At 47.9% G+C, this 19903-nt stretch overlaps 1 protein-coding gene and 1 long non-coding RNA gene across 3 annotated transcripts in view; one reads left to right on the top strand and one right to left on the bottom strand.

Annotated features, from left to right (window-relative positions):
- TACR1 (tachykinin receptor 1) overlaps nt 1–18215 on the top strand; it is a 150297-nt gene extending 132082 nt beyond the window's left edge. Inside the window, exons 3-5 of the mRNA XM_026482024.4 lie at nt 11639–11789; nt 13481–13677; nt 15132–18215. Of these exons, the coding sequence (XP_026337809.1) occupies nt 11639–11789; nt 13481–13677; nt 15132–15423 (640 nt within the window). The 3' untranslated portion in view covers nt 15424–18215. The remainder of the gene's footprint in view (nt 1–11638; nt 11790–13480; nt 13678–15131) is intronic.
- The window catches only part of LOC125283158 (uncharacterized), a 31805-nt gene continuing 23960 nt past the window's right edge, over nt 12059–19903 (bottom strand). The window contains exons 2-3 of one of the 2 annotated variants that reach the window (XR_007190798.2): nt 19550–19807; nt 12059–14997 (exon numbers count right to left, since the gene is read on the bottom strand). This is a non-coding gene — a long non-coding RNA (uncharacterized LOC125283158). Of the gene's footprint in view, nt 14998–19130; nt 19808–19903 lie in introns of those variants that run through there. The other variant, XR_008958218.1, reaches the window with a different exon arrangement.

The following is a 19903-nucleotide window of genomic DNA, read 5'->3' as shown; positions in this document are numbered from 1 at the left end:
GCTTGGTGCTAGATTTCATCAGAAGATTTCACCCAAAGAAAAGGAAAATGGCCACTAACTGGCCATCTGTTAGGAGGTGTTCTTGCTAAGATTTGCCTTGTGAAGAGGAACTACGTTGCAGGCACAGCAAGAGAAGTGGGCACTCAGCACGAGGGCCAAGAGTCTAGGAACTTAGTCTAGACAGGGTGGACAAGCTCTTATGACTCGGATTGTTTTGATTATTTCAAGTGTTCTTCAGATCCACGGACTTGAGGGAGGGTAACCACCAACCAACACCCACATTTCTGGTGCAACTTACTTATATCAGGAAATGTTTACCGATGCCAGCTGGCACCGACAGAAGCAGTTTTTAAACAATGACCCACAAAAAAAATAACTATTTTCAATGCTCGGCAGAATGATAAAGCACGAGCATCAGTGCTGCTGCGCGAATCGGAGCCCTCCTCACTCAGCATTCGTTGCAGGCTCGGCAGCCAGGACAGAAGCTCATCCCAGATCTGTCCCTGGTGAGTCCTCCAGCAAGAAGGATCCCGCAGCCGTGATAGCGAGCCGGCCTCAGGCAGAGCAGAGCACACTGGAGTTAACTCTCTGGAGGGGTTGAGGGTGGATGAGTTATATCAGCAAAACATTTATCAGTGCTCACTGATCCTCAGAAAAAAACATGTCACAGACAAAATGCAGTCTTGTTCTCAGTGCGGTTGTAATAAACCAAGGAGGCTGGCAAGGCTCATGCTACATTGGTAAACACTGGACCAAGGTGCATCCTGGAAAATGGCATCATGACATGGTAAGGGATTGGGGGGTGAGGTGTGCAGTGTGCAATGAATGCAAGCTCAGAAAATGCATGGGGCTTTACTGCGGTGTTAAGGGAAATGCCAGTAACCTGAAAGAAAAGCCGATTGGTCCAGTGCAGGTTGCAGTTTGGCGCCACCTCGTGGTGGTTGTCTTCTCAGACGTAGCGTCTGGGCCGTGTAGTTCTGGGGTTTCCAGAACTACCGTAGGGATTGCGGGAATATCTACACGATCTGATGACATCTGCCAGACTGAGAAGATTGACCAGGGAACAGAGTACAGACTCAGGACTCCATGTCTGTCTCCCTGCGTCCTGAGACAGAGTCTCCCTCTCCACCTCATTCCCTACCCCACCGAAGCAAGAACCTTCACCCACCATGGGAACTCTGTGGCCACGACGATCTCTAACCAGCCCCCTTGGCCTCACTCTGAAAATCAGTCCTCCTTCATTTCCTCAAAGCCACACTGACACGGAGCTGTTGGGTGGGGCATATTTTACAGAACATTAGAGGAGTGATTACAGTCATCAGAGAATTACAACAGAGGACAGGATTGTACTTTCCTGAATTTATTCACAGCTACCCTACTCTTTGCAATCTCGTGAGCAGTTCTCCCACGGGCAAGTTCTTGCTCCTGGTGCCTTTCACAAGTCCTTGCTTCTGATCCTGGGGTTCAGGAACGCTTGCTCTCGCTCACTGGCGCGCTCTCTCTCTGCCTCATGCTTCCTCTCCCATCTTTCTCTTGCTTGTTATTCTCCCCCCTCCACAGTTTTAGTATTTTTCTCCCTACCTCAAATTAAGCTTCTGGCCTATCTTTTCTTGTCCCCAAACACAATGAAGTCCTCAGCCAAACCAAGGGCCATCTGATTTATTCTCTTCTCTCAGCATTGGAAAGTGTGCAGAAGCTTTGGAATTCAGGGTTTATGTTTTTCTTTAACATAGAAGCCAGTGAAAATTTCAGGTAGAAGTATTATCTTCCCTTCTCTACCCCATTCCCATTCTGCCCCTGAGCAAGCTGGAAGGAGGAGGGGTGTGGGTAAGGGAGCTGTTGGAGTCCATTGTTTACTTATCTCTTGTTAGAGGATTTCTAAACTCCGGAGCCTTTCCTGGCGACACATCTCTTTTGTTCTCTTCGTCTGAGAGAGCTGACCAAGAAAAAATCTGAAACCAGGACATCACGAGAGCCAGGGTACGGATGGGGCCAATGAATTTGCCATGTCATATCTTCTGGAAAGCTGAAAGTCTGGCTGCAAATAACTGAAACTATCCCCTGACCCTCTTCTTAAGAAATGTGAAGGTCTGGAGATATTTTATTTTGGAGAACTGAGTAAAATAGTATGAGAGATTTACTGTCATGGAGAAAAGATACACTACAAAGCCACAAAAAATTGAGAGTGTGGAGATGGCACCAGAAAGAGAGAAAGACAGATCAAGGAAACACAGCAAAATCCCCAAACAGAGCCAAGGAATCACTGAAGAAAGCAATGTGGAGCCTTTTGTCATAATACTTACCAAGATAAATCCCTGATGGACTGAATAGTTACAATGAAAATAATCAAATAAATGAACTGGAAGAAAGTATGAGTGAATATTTTCATGATTTTGGTATTGGAAAGGCAATTCTAAGTATAATATGATAGAAGCCATAAAGAGTTCTCACAAATTAGTAAGGACCATATGAATACCCCAATGTAAAATCAAGCAAATTATACAAGCAGTCAGTTTGGAAAAGAAGAAATGACAGTGACAAAAAGCATAATTATAAAATTTCAATGTATAATGAATCAAGAATATTAAAAGTCAACTCTCATGTTGTCAAAGACTAGAAGACTTACTAACGCCCAGTGCTGCTGGGCAGGGAAAAGGGAAGGCCCAGAGGCCATGGGGGGCGTAAATCGGCAGATATTTTCTGAAGAGTGACAACATATACCAAACCTTTAAGAACACTTAATTCTGGTGAATTAATCCTTGGGAAATAAGCATGAGAGCAAAGACATGTATTGAAGATGTTAATTACAGTATTGGTTAAATATCAAAACATAGTAAATAACACAAATGTCCCAATTAGAAGACGGCCTGAATATACATGTACCTCCATAAAACGGGACATCATCACACCCATGAGAAACGTTGTTATCGAAATATACTTATTGACATAAAAAGAGGACTGTGACACAGTGTTACTTTTGGGTTAATGTAAAATACACTTATGTATGTATAGATATGCGTGTGCATATAGGTATAGGAAGACGTTAGTCAATTTTATTAAACTTTATTTCAAGGTCATGGAATTATAGGAACTTCTAAAGTTTTTCTTTTTTTTTAAGATTTTTTATTTTCGATGGAGAGAGGGCCTGTGCGTGTGATGGGGAGGGGCAGAGGGAGAGAATCGTCAAGCAGACTCCCCACTGAGCGCGGAGCCCCGCGGGCCCACTCCATCTCACAACCCAGGAGATCATGTTTCTCGCCAAAGCCAAGAGTTGGAGGCTTAACCAACTGAGCCACCCAGGTACCTCCTAAAGGTTTTCTTTTTACCCTTGCCTGTATTTTCAAATCCACAACGAATATATAGTGCTTGCAACAAGGAAACTACTGATTAAAGATGAAGATGTAGGAAATATTCAGGCCTCCAGGCTCTGTGCCTGCAGGACACACATTTAGGCAGATGCTAGACACACTCCTCCAGAGTGGTGCTAGACACGCTCCTTGCTGGGTGTGGGGATGGAGCAGGTGAGCATTCTAATGTTCTTCCAAGCCTGAGACGCTCTCTTTCTATGAAGCATTTCCTTGGTGCCAGTTCTGCAAGGGTGATTAAAGAGGAGTACTGCTGGACTCTGCCTCCAAGGACCATAGCATCTAATGAAGCAGATAAAATATAAAAAGTAGCCTGGAGAGGAATACATCAAAATTCTGACTTGTGTGGTTTGGCCAGTGACTGCAGAAGAAATGTGCTTTGTTTCCTGTGTCATTCACTGGCAGGACCTGAGCGACTGCATCCAGGAGGCAGGACCACTCGGGGCTAGGAATTTGGTGAACCCAATCTTTCCATGAATTCAGTGAATTCACTTGAGCATCTGCCTTAATTGGTCAAAGCACATCCTAAAAGAGGCTGACTTGGGGGCATTTCTGCCCCGAGTTGATGGCGGGATAGAGTCGATGGAGGTTTGATCCTAGCCCCTCTGAAGAACAGGGAGAAGGACATGTACTCACAAGACTGTAACCCAGGGTAGACTGGTCACAAGCAGGGGAGGGTACTTGGGGCTTCATTATCCCCTGCCTTGTCAAACAACACATAGATGGCTTCCTTTGGCCCCTGCCCTCCCCTCCCTTTCGTGACCCAACATTTTAGGAACGGAGTCCCCACCTACTGCCCCAACTCCCTCACTCCCCATCAGTGAGCCCACCTGCTCTAGCCTTCGCTGACAGCCTGGAAAAAGCTGACTCTGCTCTTCACCTCCTATTTCCAAAACCACAGAGCAAGTTCCAGTCCTCATTCCACCCCTGCCCTCCCAGACAGGCTCCACCAGCCCCTGGACTCTCCCCTCTCTTCCCTCCCCATCCTTCTTCCCTCCTGCCCTGGGCTCACTCCCACTCTTCTTTCTCCCCAGTATCCCCCTCATCTTCTCAGGGTTTGGGGACACGCAAGGGCTCCAAATCTAATCTCCATCCAGACGTTCTGGTCTAGCTCCAGCCAGATTCAGATGTCCAGCTGCCTGCCTGAAGGTCAGCATGTCCAAAATGTCAACTTGCCGATCTCCCCCCGCAAGCCCGCTCCTCCACAGTCCCCATACAGCAACAGTTGGCCTCACTCTCCCTCGTTCACCCAGGCCAGAAAGCCGGCAAAAATTGACCCATTGGCCACCAAGCCCACCAGCTTTTCCTTCCAGCCACAGCACCCGTTGGAGCCTTCCCTGACTCCTCATCCTGCCATGCTCTAGCTCAGGCCATTGTCACCTCCAGCCTGGATCCCTAGCCAGCATCCTAAAGGCTGGTGCCTTGAGCCTGATGTGCTTTCATCCAAGCCCTGCCGTGGCCAGAGCACAAGCATCTGATCGTGGCACTCCCTGTTTAGAGCCATTTCATGGTTTCCCATCAGCTTCAGAATACATTATAAACTCTCCAGCCTGTCATAAAATGCCCTTCATGATTTGACCTCTGTCTACCTTTCTGGCCAAGTCTCCTGATGCGTCCTCACAGAGCCACATTCCATTCAGTCCGAATCACAGCACAGCACCACGCTGTGCCAAGATCCTCCGTCGGTGCCTTTGCCCTTGCTGTTTTCCCTCCCTGCAGTGCCCGCCTCCTGCAGATTTATCAGGGCCTGGCCAAGCACACCTCCTCCGGGAAGCTTCTGTGATCAGCTTGGTCGAGAGCCTCACTTCTGCATTCCCATTCCTCTCCATGCACTTAGTAACAAAATGCCTACTGTATTCAGGGTAATTTTTTAAATTGTTGATATGTGTATATATTTTTTATATTTCATATATATGTATAAAGGCCTCTGACACCTTGCTCAGTGTCTCCACTCCGCCTAAAGAGGTAACCACCATCCATCACTTCCCATGTCACATTCCTTGGCCCTTCTCTGTGTCCCCCGCAGACTGAGCTTCTGGTGATGAGACCCGAGGCTTGGACCCTTCACACAGGGCCAGGCATATCGTAGGTGCGGAATAAACACTTGCGGAACTTATGAATTAGTAGATTGTCATTTCCATCTGCCTCCAAGAGGGCTGCGAGGGGCTTTGGGATTTGGTCTAATACCTAGAAGTGAAAGTGAACCAAGAAATATATGGATTTTTCTTTCTTTTACTACAAAGAAACCACACTTATCTGCAAAGAAGACAATTTTTTGGAAGGAAGGAAGAAGTCAAGCAGGCATCTAGCACTGTGCTCTGAGAAGCAAGAGCCTGAGGGCTGCTGGAGGAAGGGCAGGAGGGGGGCTACTCAGCTCATGTCCAACGAGGGGTGGCCCCACAAGTCTGGGATGCAGAGAGGGCTCCGGGGACAGGCGTGCTCCTGGTCACCTCAGGTTTGCTGGACCATCCCAGGAGGTGGACTCAGCGTGTTGCCCGGGACCGAGGATGGAGTAGTGAAAGCTTGAGGAACTGCCTCCGCCCACAGCTGCCCGCAGAGGCTCCAGGACAATGACTGTCAGCCCCAGCTGCGAGGAGAACCACGTGGGAGCTTCTGAGACTCCGAGGCCCAGGCAGCCCTGCAGGCCAGTCTTCACTCAGCAGCTGAGGGTGGGATCCACGCCCTGGAATTTTTCAGCGCTCCCCAGGTGATTGCAAGGTGCAGCCAAGATGGAGAGCTGTGTGCTTCAAACGTGAACTCGCGCATGAACCGCCTGGGAGTGTGGTGAAAATACACATTCTGATTTGGCCCATCCGGGGCAGGGGAGGAGAGACCGTACCTCTCACAAGCCCCAGGTATCGCTGATGGAGCTGGCTTTATGACCAGCGAGGGGCACGTCACAGGGGGTATTCAAGAAGTGGCTGATTACATGGTATGGAAAGCGTGGAGAGGGTTAATGCATTGGATAAGGGTTAGGATGACATCAGCGCACATCAGCTTTTCTGTTACAGCTGAAGGCTCCCTGCACCACCACCAAACAGCATCACCCACAGACGGTCACACATAAACCCAGCAAAGCAGAATTGCTGGTTAGAGTGAAAGCGGGAACCCCAGAGCCCTGCCCTGACCTCAGGGCTCCTAGAGCCTCCATGAAGGGCATTAGCAGATGCGCTGGGTACTATTTAATACACCCATGTATCTGATTTCAAATGCTGGGGATTATTTCAGAGACTGGCACTGTGGTGCTTGAACAACGAGGTGACTCCAGATAGTGAGACATTAGTAAACCTGGATTAGTGAGCATTAAGGCATTAAGGACAGGCGAATCTGCAGGATTGGGGTGACACAGTCTGTATTCAGCAAGTTTATCCTGTAAAATGTGCTGCTTAGAGGAGTGACCGGGAGGGAACAAAGACACGATGTTTGCGTGCACCTGCCTTCTGAGTACCGGTAAGTCCACCGACAGAATTTAATGATCGGAGTCCATGCACATATCTCATCAAGTGGGAAGGCAGCCAAGCCATCCCTGCTGTCACAGCCTCTTGCTGTCACTCCTGGTCCTCTCTCTGACTCATGCCTGATACATCCCTGACCCCTCTCCTCTTCTCCCAAGGCAGATATTCATTCTGAGAGCCGATAAAACCCGGCCTGGCAGGAACCTAGGGAATATCAGAGTTGAGAGCCAAACAGTAGCATGGAGCCACATGTAATAAGATCACACCAGGTTCCATTGGCCAGCGCTCTAAAACAATGACTTTGGCAAAAAATTATAAAACAGGATTATCTCCAATTAACTACAAGGATATGATAAAATTTCTCCAAGAAAGGGTCAAGATGGGAGAAATGTATTTATTTTCATATTTTCTACTGATGGAGTTTCATTCATTTGAGAGCCATTTAGAAGTTTTGATAACTTAGATATTGTTTAAATTGAGTATTTGCAATTTCTATGTAAAAGGGGTTTTATCTGAGCAAGGCTTAGAGGGATGCATTTAACCTTTGATCCCATCCAAGAATCAAACCTACAGGTCGATTTGGTTTTTTTATGATTTTGGGGAGGGAGGCTGTTGAGAAGTTCCTGGAGGGAGCGGAAGACTGTGCATCTGGAGACCTAAAGACCCCAGCTCTGCTAGAATGTTCTTAATGGGTTTTTTAAATTAAGTTTATTGCAATAAAATATATATAACATAAAATTTACCAGTACACATTCACGGTATTGTGGCAAACATCACCACAATCCGTTTTCAGAACTTTTCCATTATCCCTGATTCTGTACCTATTATCCCATCCCCTCCTCTTAGCCCCTGACAACCTCTATTTCACTTTCTGTCTTTATGAATTTGCCTATTCTAGATTTTTCATATAAGTGGAATCATACAATATTTTTCCTCCTGTGTCTGGCTTATTCATTTAACATAATGTTTGCAAGGTTCATCCACGTTCATTCCTTTTTATGGCTGAATAATATTCCATCATTAAGTACATACCACATTTGGTTTGTCCACTCAAATTTTGAGGGACATTTGGGCTAGTTCCACGTTTGGGCCATGGTGAATAGTGCTGCTATGAACATCAGTGCACAAGTATTTGAGTTCCTGTTTCCACATCTTCTGGGTATACAGCTACAAGTGGAATCGCTGAGTCATATTTCCATGTTGTTCTTCATTATCCCTGTTCTAGAATGGACAAGTTAATGCTCTGCCTGATGATAATACTTTTTAACTGAAATTAAGTCCATACTTTTTGTTGTTTACAAATAAATAAGAAAATTACCTTCCCTTCTTTAAAAATAAGAAAAAGAGCCTGGGGGCTCCTGGGTGGCTCAATCGGTTAGGTGCCTGGCTCTTTTTTTTTTTTTTTTTTCTTTAAAGATTTTATTTATTTATGTGACAGAGAGACAGCCAGCGAGAGAGGGAACACAGCAGGGGGAGTGGGAGAGGAAGAAGCAGGCTCATAGCGGAAGAGCCTGATGTGGGACTCGATCCCAGATCACCAGGATCATGCCCTGAGCCGAAGGCAGACGCTTTAACGACTGCGCTACCCAGGTGCCCCCAGGTGCCTGGCTCTTGATCTCAGCTCAGGTCTTGATCTCAGGGTTGTGAGTTCAAGCCCCGCACTGGACCCCACGCTGGGCATAGAGCCTACTTGGGGGAAAAAAAGGAGTCTGATAAGTTATGTTTACTGATTCAGCTTAGCATTTTCCTAATGGTCTGATCTGATCTGTGATTTTCCAAAGGGCACTTTGTTTTAAAGTGTAAGTTTTGTTTTCTATTCAGGTATGGTGAGGCCAACAGATGAGGATATGATTGCCATTGAAAAGATAATTTATTACTCATAGTTCCCAGGACGAAGGGGCAGGCGTGCCACACAGGGCCACAGGCAGAGAGAGAACATGGGGGGACTTCAGGAAAGACTTTATTGTGTGTTCCAGAGAAGGAATGGGTGAGGCAGGGTAAACAGGCTTAGAATTGGCTAGTTTGAATCATTTCCGTGGGTTATGCGCCCCTGACTGCCCGAGGTGGCCCTGGGGTGACCATGGCAGCCGGGATAGCATCCCACAATGTAAGAGCCCTGAGAAAACAGGATGGTCGGGGGTTTGGGCCCTGGATTGGTTAGTTTGCATATGAAAGTCACACCAGCACGTGTTATCTCTAGCCATCAACTAGCACAAGGAGGGAAGGTCCTTTCCACGTCAGCAAGGCCCAGACCTCAAAGCACCAGATACAGAAACTAAAAAATATGGTTAACACACACTTTAGTGAAGTCATAAATCTCAAACAATGGGGTTCCAACAGCCTTGCAGACCTTGGACCTAAAACAGTGCTTCTCAGTGCTAACCAAGTGCCAGAATAACTTGGAGAATTTTCTCAACTGTGGTTTCCTGCTTCTACACTCAAGGCCAATTAAATGTGCGTCTCTGAGCACGGATCATTTTAAAAGCTCCCCTGGTGATTCTCATGACTTCGGGCTTGAGAACCATCGGCTTAGGACAGTGTTTCTCAAAGTCTGAACCTGGACTAGCAGCATGGCCTGGGAATTTGTCATAAATGCAGATTCTCAGGGGGCGCCTGGGTGGCTCAGCTGGTTAACCCTCTGACTTTGGCTCAGGTCACGTTCTCAGGGTCCTGGGATGGAGCCCCATGGCAGGCTCCCTGCTCAACGGGAGGTCTTCTTGTCCCTCTCCTTCTGCCTCTTCCCCCTGCTCATGCTCTCTTTCTCTCTCTCTCTCAAATACATAAAATCTTTTAAAAAGAATAAATAAAAAATAAAATAAATGCAAATTCTCAGGCGCGCCCCAGGCCAGCTAAGTGGAAAGTCGAGTCGTGGTCCAGCCCTTTGTGTTGGAACAAGCCCCCAGGTGACTCTGAAGCTGGCTCAAGTTTGGGAGCCGCTGTTCCAGGGTAAGGAGCACAGGTGACAACTGCAAGGTCCTCCCATCATGCCCCTGACCCCCACAGGGACGCTCTGCGCTCTGAGACGCTGGCTCACAAAGCTCAGCTAATGTGTTTTGCTCACCAACCAAGTGTCGGTCTGCATAACGGACTAGTCTTCCAGGTAGGAGAAGCAGGTGCAGCCTGGAGGTTCCCAGGGTCTCTGTGCCCCCAAATCTCCAAGTGGCCACTACAGCGAGCAGGAGGAGAGGCTGAATCAGGCAAGGAACTCAGCGTGCACTCACGGCTCTGGTGGCTGGAGAACCTGGGGCCTCCGGAGGGGGTGACAATTGAGAGGCACCCGAACAGCCTGACGGGGCTGGAGCAACCTGTCTGCACAAAACGGACGCGCCCAGCACCCTGCTTCGCCGAATCTGTGGAGCATTCCTTAAGAGCTCTTCGAATGTCTTCAAGTCGCAAAGTTTCATATTCAGAGGAGGCTGAATAAGTAGCAAAACTGTGGGGCAAAAAAGCAACTGAAAACATAGTACCGAGAGAAGTGAAGCGAATAAGTGGGTTTTCCTTATTGGGGAAAAAATCATTTCCGAGAATAAGCATAAACAGAGCGGAAGGAAATACCAGAGAAAGAGGTGACTTTCCTCCAGGGACAAGAAGCTGGTTCTGGGGTCACAGTCCCGCCTACTTATCCCAGCTCCTCTTTTCAGCAGCTGTGAATTTGGGAAAGTTAATTAATTTCTGAACTTCCGTTTCCTCATCTACAAAATGGGATTATGATAGTAGCTACCTAATCATTCATTTTCAGGATCAAATAAGAATAATGGAGTTAAGTGCTTGGCGTTGTGCCCTTCACTAAATAAAATCTAACTAGCCTTTCTGCTATGAATATCATCATTAATGTTATTATTAGCACAGTAATCTAGAGTGATCTCCCCAAAATAGTAGCTGTTCCCACTATGCTTATTACTATTAGGAGACTGAGCCTCTCCATTAAGCTCACATCAAAAGAAAAGGGCTACAACTAGCCAGACATGTCAAGGACTCCCTGAGAAAAATATCCTTTCTCAAAATTCAAAAAAAATTATTTGAGTGTCCTACTTAGACCCTTGCCTTAAACAGAATAGGGTAAGGTATGCTGTTGTAACAAACCTCAATGGTTTAACACAGCAAAGGTTTCTTTTCTGCCTATGTTCCAGTCAAACTCAAGTCAGTTGGTATCTGGCCTACAAGCTGTAACTCAGAGACCTGGGAAGCTTCTATCTGGAGATAGATTTTTAAGGGCCAGGCTTAGAAGCCGCTTATGCTTTGTGGCTTTCACCCACTGATCCTAGTTCTAAGATAAGTTTAATCTCTCTCCTCCAACCTAATTATTCTTATACCTGTGAATCCACTTGTCATGCAGAATGGATGAGAGCTCACCAACCGTCTGGTGGTTCTCATCTGAATGTACAAGTTGGTCCACACTCCTGCACCCAAACTGAGCCTAAATGTCATCTGACTGGTATAAACCAAGTGGTACAACCACCTCCAGCGTTCTAGAGACTATACGTCTATTAATGCAGCCTCAGGTTGCATTATTTTGAAGGGAGAGTATAAGGAATATTGAACTTACTATCAACTAAAATTGTTGTGGGTATATAATGGATTCAGTTCCCTTCCATCAATGTTTGTTGTTCTCTTCAATCTCAACAGGAATCTCTATTATGGAAAGAGTCCACAAGAAAAACATAGGCTGAAGAGATTTTCTTTCTCTAGTTTATCCATTCCTGTGTCACCCAACCATTCAGTGCAGGCGGCAAGCCTCCCTGGGCTGTGCCCTACCATCCAAATGCTGAGAAAGGTAGTTGTCAAGCCCTGACCGGCCTCCCACGCTCCTTGCTGCAGGTACCACATCTGCGTGACCGTGCTGATCTACTTCCTCCCCTTGCTGGTGATCGGCTATGCGTACACCGTGGTGGGAATCACACTGTGGGCCAGCGAGATCCCTGGGGACTCATCTGACCGTTACCACGAGCAGGTCTCTGCCAAGCGCAAGGTAAGACAGCAAGCAGCACCTGACCCCCCCTGGCGCAGGCACAAAACATCCCTGGGTCTGTGGAGGGGAGCAGAGGGGATGCGGGGAGGGGGAGGAAAGAGATCTTTCTTCATTGTCTTTGTAACCTGGGCCTCCCTGTACAGGCAGGAGCCACTTCTTTCTTGCCTTAAGAGTAACTGGCAACCTGTCAAGCTATTAACGTGCACACACGTACACACCACACATACACCACACACACACACACACACGCAAACTACAAAAGCAGTGAAGAGCTATTAAGTCCTCTTTTATTATTAGAGTTTGGCAAAATAATAGATCGCTTGATTCAAACATCAAAAAGTATCAAAAGGAACAAAATTAGTGATGGAGAACAGACCAGGGGTTGCCACGGGTTATACTGGGGGGAGAGTCTGCCTAGAAAAGGGTAGCATGAATGAGTTTCGTTGTGGTGATGGGTCAGGTCTGTATCCCGATTGTGGTGGGGTTTTCACCATCTATCCATGTGACACAATTTCATACAACTATACACCAAAAAAGAATGAGTACTTGCAAAAACTGGCAAAATCCAAATACAGCCTGAAATTGAGTTCATAGTGCTGTGCTAGTGTTGATTTCCTCATTAATCACCTATAAGATGAGCTCACTGGAGGTACCTGGGAACTCTCGATACTACTGTTGCAAGTTCTTGGGAGTCTTAATTATTTCAAAATTAAAAGTCCAAAGATTAATGGAGTCTTACCATGAAAGGGCTCCCTCCTTTCTAGGTCTTCCATCTACCTGGTTCCCAAATGCACAAGTGCGCACGTGCACACACACACACATGCTATGGTAACCACTGTTATTTGTTATTAATCCTTCCAGATATTATAGTGCATTTATAAGCCAAATAAATAGATATTCTTTTCTTCTTTACACAATAAATACACACTTCTTCCCCTCACTTTTTTCGCTAAACAGTATCCACAATATCTTCGAAAACCAATATATCAAGAGCTTTCTCATTTTTTTCTCTCTTCGTACTTCTTTACATAGTATTTCATTGTGTGGATGCTGGTTAGTTTTTCTCCAAAGATTTCATGGGGATAAAAAGGGATAGGTTACATCACCCACTATTCATAAAAACCTTTCAAATCCCCTTTAACCATCTGGTATTCCTAGCAGCAGATGTCCAGATCCCTCCCTTCCCCTTCCTTACCGAAATACTGCCCTGGCCCTCCGTCCCCCACCCCCTCCCCCTTTCTGGATCTCTCCCCCTGAACACCCATTCCCCTGGGTCTGCCCTCCCTCGGCTTCTCCAGTCACCACCCAGAAGGATGATATAACACAGAGGTTCTCAAACAAGAGTGTATCTCAGAATCATCCGAAGGGTTTGTCAGACACAGAATTCTGGGTTTACCCCCAGCATTTCTGATTCTGTAAGTGTGGGATGAGGTCCCAGAATTCACATTTCTGACAAGTTCCCAAATGATGTTAGGAAGCTGGTCCCAGAGCCACACGCTGAGAACTGCTGACATAATCAGAGTCCCTTGGTACCGCATATAAATGGTCCTTCCTCCCCCTCAAAAGGGGTTATTATCAATACTCCCCAGTCTGCACCGCCCTGTGTGTGGCGAGGGCGTGGGAGAAGAGGGACGTAACCATGAGAAGAGGTGGATGTGCCGGTGGTCTCAGCGGCCTTACCCTCTTGCCAGGTGGTCAAGATGATGATCGTCGTGGTGTGCACCTTTGCCATCTGCTGGCTGCCCTTCCACATCTTCTTCCTCCTGCCCTACATCAACCCTGACCTCTACCTGGAGAAGTTCATTCAGCAGGTCTACCTGGCTATCATGTGGCTGGCCATGAGCTCCACCATGTACAACCCCATCATCTACTGCTGCCTCAACGACAGGTGAGCCCTCATCCCCCACACTCTCTCCAGGGGCAGAAGATCATCTGTCTCTGTCAGCGTCCAACCTAAATGAGCAGAACCTCTGTGAGACAAGAGGGAGTGGTAGGGACTGCAGCAAAAACTGGCCACACTACTCAATCCCTACTAATTATTGCTGCAGGATTACAAACCCAAAATGGATTTTTTTTCTTTTCCAAGAACCAGAAATCCTTATTTTTGTGTGAGGTCTTCTGACTTTTGAACACTGGCAACTAAGTTAGTGGGGTGGGGTGGGGTGCACATTTAAAAAAGCTTCTGTGATTGATGCACACACAGAGGTGTGCAAGCTGGATCCAGGTCACAGCCTGTGAGTTTGCTCAGTCTGCCCGATGGATCCACACACGGGGGGGGCTGTGCGTGCAGAGGAGGAGAGAGAGGGAGTCAGAGGCATGCACACACAGGGAGAGGCTGATAGCCCCAGAATACCGTTCTCCACGGGGCATCTTTTCCCTCACTGATCTCTCACTTTCCTCTTCCCATCCCATCACACAATCTGGGCAGCTTTCCCCAGTCTCCTCCGGCAGTTCTGGCAGGACAGGGACATGCATCCCTGACTTGGCCACACCGGTCAGGAGAATTGTCCCCGCAGAAGAAGCCAACCTTGGACAAGTAAGAGCCCATCAGGAACGGTGGCCAGCAATGGGGAATTCGGGTCCGTGCGCAGAGTCCCCAAGAGGCAGCTCAGTCTGTCAGCTGGGAAAGGAAGCAGGGCCGGGGAGGGGGAGGAATAAAATGTTTGTCCCAGTCTTTATAGCTTTTAGTCATCAGCCTGTAAAGTGCTTCTGTGAATGAGACACCCAGATGCTGTGAATTTAGTGGCAGCCGTTCTCTTGAACGTGTCCAAATGCTGTCAGTTTAACTCACAGAGTCAATCTCCTTCAAAGAGCCTGATGACCTGCCTAAATGCTCTTGGGTTAAATACCCCAGTATGTCTTTAAGTAAAGGCTGATTCTCCCAGTTTATCAAACAGGGAAACTGAGGCACATGGAAGGGATGTGACTGAAGTGAGCCTCAGTCAGCGGGCTCCTTGAGAGAAAGGAGTCCTGATGTGTGGCCTTCCTGCACGGTGACGAGCACAGTACTGAGCACAAAGCAAACACTTGGTAAACAATTTTGTTAATCTTGAATCGATCCAGCATGGGCTGAGGTGGCGCTGATGGAGGCAGCAGGGTTCAGGGGTCGCCCTCAGTCAACACAGCCACTTCACATGAGCCTGGGGTCTAGTCCTGGATTGTGTCTTCATGACTGGCCTTCAGATCGTTTTGGCCTCAATGGTTCTGGCTGCGATACAAAAACCAGTAAAAGAGAGTCACGCTCGGGTATGCCCACGTGTGAAAGACCTGAGACAATGGTGGGAACGCCTTCTGGGAGCAGGATGTCCCCGAGGGTCACCTCTCCATCTGCTCTCTCGCCAGGTTCCGTCTGGGCTTCAAGCATGCCTTCCGGTGCTGCCCCTTTATCAGTGCCGGCGACTATGAGGGGCTCGAAATGAAATCCACCCGCTACCTCCAAACCCAGGGCAGCGTGTATAAGGTCAGTCGCCTGGAGACCACCGTCTCCACCGTGGTGGGGGCCCACGAGGAGGAGCTGGAGGAGGGTCCCAAGACCGTACCCTCATCCCTAGACCTGGCCTCCAATGGCTCCTCTCACAGCAACTCCAAGACCATGACAGAGAGCTTCAGCTTCTACTCCAACATGCTCTCCTAGACCACAGGTCCTCAGCGGGGCCACCACCGCCATCTGTGTCTTGCTTCACTCCATGCATGGATAATGCCTTGATCTAGAAACCATCAGAAACACCCTCACATTGGGGCTTGTGGGAAAAAAAAAAAAAAACCCAGATTCTTCTATGACTTTGTCATCCCCCATGCTGTGACCCAAGGCAAATCATTGAACTTCTCTGAGCTTGTAAAATGGCAAGGTTGGATTTGATTTTCCCTGCAATCCATGCCATAATTCTAACATTAACTTTGGTTGTGTGTGGGGGCTCATTCCAGGAGGAATCCTGGAGCCCCTGTCTTACTTCGGTGAGGCTGTCCTCAGTCATGTGCAGATAATCCGCCTTTCGCTGGTCTTTACGTCAACCTCATATCAACCTTCACTTGACGGGGTGAACAAAAGAAGGAACTATGTAAAATCTGAAGGAAAGATTTAACTCTGTCTTCTAAGCAACTGTGAAAGGGAGGCATGGATGCCTTCCTTTAGGCACCTCAATATTTCAGTGCATTGAAACATCCTGAGATGGAGAACCTCGGGTTCGTCTGCACTATGTCCCAGGGACTGTCCTGAGTCCGCTGATGCCGGCTAATGTCAGCTACAGACCATGAGTCGGGAGGCCTGTGCCGTACTTAGTCTATCTGAGCCTCTGTCCTTATTTGTAAAACCGTGGGGCTGAACGAGGTAACTTTTTTTGTTTGTTTGTTTTCCCCAAAATTTGTGGTCTCAAAAAGAATAGGAATAGCAGTTCTAGTGACTTAACACTCTGTTCCTGGAGAGTAGCGACTGCTACAATGTGTCAATATCCATATCAAACGTTCTCTGATTAATCCTAAAATCACAAGTACTTCCCTTCTTGTGGAACATCTTGCTCTTTGACAGAGCAGAGGACTTCATCTCTCCATCAGATGTCAACAGGCCAAGTCCCACGGCTGGAGATGCCATCAGAGAAGATAAACACATGGACTCCCTGCCCTGGCCTTTTGGGGTATCTTAGGACAGGGACACTAATGCAGTCTTAGCTTTCTACCAGCATAAGGCATGTGCTCAGACATCCAGTGAACAAGGAGGCTACCCCCTGCAGCCCCACTTGTGGGAAGAGGCCACCTTGTATCATTCCTTCCAATTCTCTGACTCTCCCCTTCGTGCCCCCATGGCTTTACTGGCCACCTGTCTATAAGGGTGGGATGACCCACCCACCCCACAGGACAGTCAGTCTATCAAGAGCCATGAATTTAATCCTGCCTATCTCACTAGAGCTTTGAGGTGTCCAGCAGGTGAGCACGCAGTCTCTGTCTCCCAGATTTGTGTTTTGTCCAGACGTAGCTAAAAGCAGAGGTCTTGTGTACCATCCATAAATGTCCTCTTTGTGGTGTGAAGAATGGACGCACCTGTGCTGCATCCGTGGGGTTGAGGGAGACCAATGCTGCCCACGGGCTTCACAGACTTTACCAGCCGGCTAGAACCTCCCAGGCCATTTGCAGGCCTGGGGAAGCTATATTGCAACAGTATAAGCCGGAACAACCCAAGAGCCATATTCTGCAAAGCAGCATGGGAAGGATTAAATAAACTAAATAAAACCAGCTCAGCGCAGATATATGAATGAAAGACATTATTTAAGGGGGAAAAAAATCAATGCCCAAAGCATTAGTCATACTTCCAATAAAGGACTGTACCGTGCGTGGATTATTTACTCCAGAGGGGTATGCAAGGAACCAGCATGATTATGAGACATACCCAAGGAAGTGTCAAAGAATTGGAAACATCTTTTCTATTGAAGAAGCGAGGGTTGAATTCAACAAGGATTTGTTGAGTACCTGCTCTGCGCTTAGCCCTGAGCTGGGGACACAAAACTCCTCCCACTCTTGAGGAAACTACCAGACTGGCTATGGCTAACTCACCTGCCCTAGTGGGTCCAGACTGCCCATCAGGCATGGAGGCAGCTGAGAAGCACATTCTTCCCAGGATTCTAAAGACCCACACTGCAAAAGGCTGGGACCTTCAGAGAGCCGTTTGCAATGAGCTCGCTGAGATGTTGCAAAGGGAGCCACCAGTAAGTCCAGGGTAACTGAGGGGACGTGGTTGGACAATATCATCACTGCACATAAGGGAGGATACTGGGTGGTTGTGGCTGGCTCAAATACGGCAGAACACCCCTGCTGAAGGCCCAGCAAGCCTTTCTCTGACCCACCGTCCAGTGCCCATTGAACTTATAAAAATGTTGTCAGCTCCCATGTGTGAGAAACACCATGATTTGACCGTGCATGGGTCTCATTCGTAGAGCAATGTGTCACCCTGTGTTTATCTTCTGAACGTTTTTCCTTGGTATACTGTTCAGTAGTAATAGAATATAGGACATCATGGGGCCATTTTTGTTATGTTACTTCCAAAATGTGGGATCCAGTTGCTGTCAGTGTGTTACTTGTATTGTGCCAATCTCTCCTCTTCATTCTGTCACAGAGAAGAGCTGATACATATCATGGACTCACAATCAGACCATAGTAATTGAGGGGTGAGTGGGAGACCTTTCTGGGAGGGACTGAAGAGCAGGAATCCTTGTCCTCCTCACCCCCACCAGAGTTCAAAGACACACTGGAATGTCCTTTCTTTTGGAAGGACTAAGAGGACTCCTGGGAAAAGAGAACTCAGGAGCTGACCTCATTGACCTGGTTTTAGAGAAGAGTCGTGTAAGTGGACAGGGTTCATTCCTGAGGTTTCTGATATCCAGCCCAGGATCCTGGAAAGAACTTCCATTCATAAATAAAGTATGTGTTTGACTCTCTCATGACTCTGTCTCATCTCCAGGGAACCTCAGGATCCTACAGGATGCTGAATGGGGTGGTATCATGAACCCTACTAACTTGCATAGCCAGAAGGATGGAACCCAACACTCAACAAATTAACTCTGTGACAAAACAGTGTTGGCAAGTGGTGGGAGTTGTTTGCAGGTGGGGATCTGGGAAGAGAAAGTGGGATTGGGTGAAGTGACCAACAATGTCACCTGTGAACAGAGCTGTGCCCATGCAGGTCCTTCCCAGGACAGACACCAAGACAGAGTTAGAAGTGCAAGAGATTTACTGGGGGGACACCTGGGAAAGACAGGGAGAGAAGATGCAGGAGCAGGCACAGATCTGACCCCTGTGATGAAAGGGGGTGGGGAGCATGGGCAGGAAGACCCTCAGACTTTGGTGCAGCTCTGAAAAGTCTCAGCTGGCCCCAATATCAAAGTTTGCTCATAGGGAAGCCCCACAGTGGCAGAAATGTCCAGGCCTGGCCCCCTTGCCATGGGTAGTCACTGGCTGGGAACTCTCTGAGGAGAGCCCTGCAGTGAGTCCTGAGGCACTGCAGCTGGGGGCTATCAGCTGACAATGCTCAGTTCTCTTTTGAAGGGACATGAGACTGCCACCAGAGCTTTGGTCCAGCCCCTGTGTTTAAAAACACATGTCAGGAAAGCATTGGCAGAATTTGAAACCGTAGTGGTAATGTCTGTGAACCTTGGCAACCTGCCTCCTACTTCCTGGGGCCACCCTGTACCACCTCACCTGTCAGGCACCCCCCTCAACAGAGCAGTGGGCAGCCGTCAGCGGACACGTAGTGACAAAGGTTGTAAAGGCATTTGAAAGAGGGAGTTTTGAGGAGAATATGGAAAGTTACCCAATATACTGATATCAGACACAAATAATAAAAATGTTTCCATGTAAACTAAAGCATCTTTAACTGATATTCTTGTATAAACCTCAAGGGATCCACAGACCCCTTCCAGATTTCCACAAGTCACATGTAAGACATTGCACATGCGTGTGCGTGTGTCCATATGTGTGTAATAAAACATGCAAAACCTGAATGTTCCCAAAGAAATCATCCACCCTCTGTTCTCCTGAGAAGGAGAGAAATGAAATTGTTCGTAGGACAGGGGCGAGCAGCCTTGAGACCTTCAGACACAGTGACCGGTATAGTCAGCCTTGAGAACCCAGAGCAGCTGCTGAGAAACTGGAAGCCGCTTTGGCACAAAATCATGATTCACCCCAGACGCCCAGATGAGCTAAAGCTGTAGAACGTCATTAAAGATGTTTGTGGCAGTAAAAACACCAAATTCAGGGTTAAGGCGTGTGCTCACCCGTCTCCATGAAACGAGGAATATGTGTTAGCTGAGCTGTGGGCAAACAAGTCACGCCAGCTGCAGAGTACGGCTCTTCCCGGGGAAAGGCAAGGACGTTTCACTTCGTCCCGGGGGGGCACGTGCGGCCTGCAGACACCCCGCAGATGCTTAGCCTCCGGAGCCGCGGTGCCTTTGGTAATACGCCCCCATCCCTTCCGCAGAGGGTATGCGTCACGAAGGCGTCCACGAGCGAGCAGATCTCCTCAGCTCTGCAACCTGAGGGGGGATTTCAGTGAGAACCCCAAGCAGAGATGGGCGGGGTGGGGGACACCCCAAGCATGTTCCTCTCATCCATCTTCAAAGGGGAGGGGA

The sequence above is a fragment of the Ursus arctos genome, unplaced genomic scaffold (assembly GCF_023065955.2).
Source record: "Ursus arctos isolate Adak ecotype North America unplaced genomic scaffold, UrsArc2.0 scaffold_8, whole genome shotgun sequence".
Classification (NCBI taxonomy): domain Eukaryota; kingdom Metazoa; phylum Chordata; class Mammalia; order Carnivora; family Ursidae; genus Ursus; species Ursus arctos.
The sequence above is the reverse complement of the archived record's forward strand: the minus strand, read 5'-3'. Positions and strand labels throughout refer to the sequence as shown.